At 33.6% G+C, this 1,748-nt stretch overlaps 1 protein-coding gene across 1 annotated transcript; it reads left to right on the top strand.

The window, feature by feature from the left end:
- Positions 1 to 840: 840 nt before the first annotated feature.
- LOC110112449 lies at positions 841 to 1,558 on the top strand (the record flags this gene model as incomplete). Its single annotated transcript, XM_020844676.2, has 1 exon — positions 841 to 1,558. A coding segment is annotated over one exon (348 nt), but the record flags the coding sequence as incomplete, so codon positions are not given.
- Between the last annotated feature and the right edge of the window lie 190 nt (positions 1,559 to 1,748).

Raw genomic sequence — 1,748 nt, forward strand, 5'->3', positions numbered from 1 at the left:
ATAGAAAAGTCCCCCTCAAACTTAAGGGAAAATTCTACAAGATGGTGGTTAGACCTTCAATGCTTTATGGTATAGAATGTTGACCATTAAAAGAGAAGCATAATATTAAGTTAAGTGTTGCATAGATGAGATCATAGGCAAATGTTGACCTCTTTAAGAAGAAGTATCGGTACATCATAGGCAAACAATCATTAGCTATATTAGATGCATGTTTGACAAAGCTTAATTGGAATAGAATGAGAAATTATTATTTTAATAGGATTGTGGGAGTAATGTCCATTAAAGATAAGATAGTTGAAATACCCTAATAGGGTTGCGTTCGTGCGATGTGCTGTATAAATGCACTAATAAAATAGCTAGTCGAAGTTAATGCTAAACGGTTGAGGAGGTGGTTAGTTCAAAGATAACATGTATATAGCTTATGCAATTTTTTTGTTAAGTGTAGGATATATTTAAATCTTATGTGCACTCAATGAGATGAGTGCATAATGTGGATTCATTCATAAAACTGAAACCAAATAGTTGGAATTAGCATAATGGTGATGATGATGATAGTATTTCATATCTGAATGTTATGATGTATTTCTTAACTGAATTATATATGTTTCTTGATTTGTTGTATCAAGAGTATTATTTAACAGATTTAGGTTCTTCCAATTTACATAGTAATTGGATGGTATAATTAACCACATCGCATCTGGCAATGCATTTTCATACATGATTGATTCCACAAGCTGTTACCAAAATCACACTTGGTAGTGTTTTGTGCACTCTTCTGTTCCTAAATCTGTATGGTACACATTCAATATATATATAATGCTGAACCTGGCGATTTTGCAGGAAGTCGATGCTCCAGAAGATTTTCCCTTTGAAATCATTGATAAATCCGGCGATCAAACAATCATTCTTAAGCGTGAATTTGCTGGTGAGAACATCCATGCTACAGTATATATGAATGTTGATGGGGAAGATATGAGCAAAGATGATGAAGACGATAGCGAGGTTGATCAGGAGAGTGCTGCTGCTCCAAATATTTCTCTTCTTGTTGCTATAGATAAAGGGGAGGGTCCTGTCTTGGAAATTGGTTGCAATATCAGTTCTTCTGATCTTGAAATTGAAAGCTTGATAATGAAAAGTACCCATGATTCTGATGGCCAGGGAGCTTACCAAGGACCTGAATTTTCGTGAGTTTTCTTTCTATTACTTTTTATTTTTTCCTTTGGCTTAGAAAACAATATAAAGATCTGGGAAATGCATAATTTCCCTTTCAAATGCTTTGTTTTGGAAATGTTAGGTAGAGTAGACAAGCAATTAGAGTACGGTGTTTCTTTATTTGTTTTCCCGAAGTAAGGTTTTCTTTCTCTGAAATAGTTTTATTGTTGCAAAGCAAGGTTGCCCACTGTTAGATACGGAGCCTAAAATTTATCAAGAACTTGGTATAAAATGTGAGAATAAATTAGAATTATTTTTCGGATAATTCTGTATAAAATTTGATAAAGGTATTCAAGCCTTCTTAAGCTGACAACTATTTTGTTTCAAATTTTTATCGGATCAGGGTCAAAGTTTGTTAAGATATCTGCTACCCAATCTGTTGCTCAAATCTAGCCCTGCCTTCCATTGCCTCTACTAAATTATAAGAGAAAATGATCAAAATGATGTCCAACTCTTTTGAGGGATCAATTTGATTTCTCAACTCCTTAAAAAGGGGTTTTTTTGATCCTAACATCAATTTCTGAAAATAATGGTGT

The sequence above is a fragment of the Dendrobium catenatum genome, unplaced genomic scaffold (assembly GCF_001605985.2).
Source record: "Dendrobium catenatum unplaced genomic scaffold, ASM160598v2 original_scaffold_268415, whole genome shotgun sequence".
In the NCBI taxonomy this organism is placed as follows: domain Eukaryota; kingdom Viridiplantae; phylum Streptophyta; class Magnoliopsida; order Asparagales; family Orchidaceae; genus Dendrobium; species Dendrobium catenatum.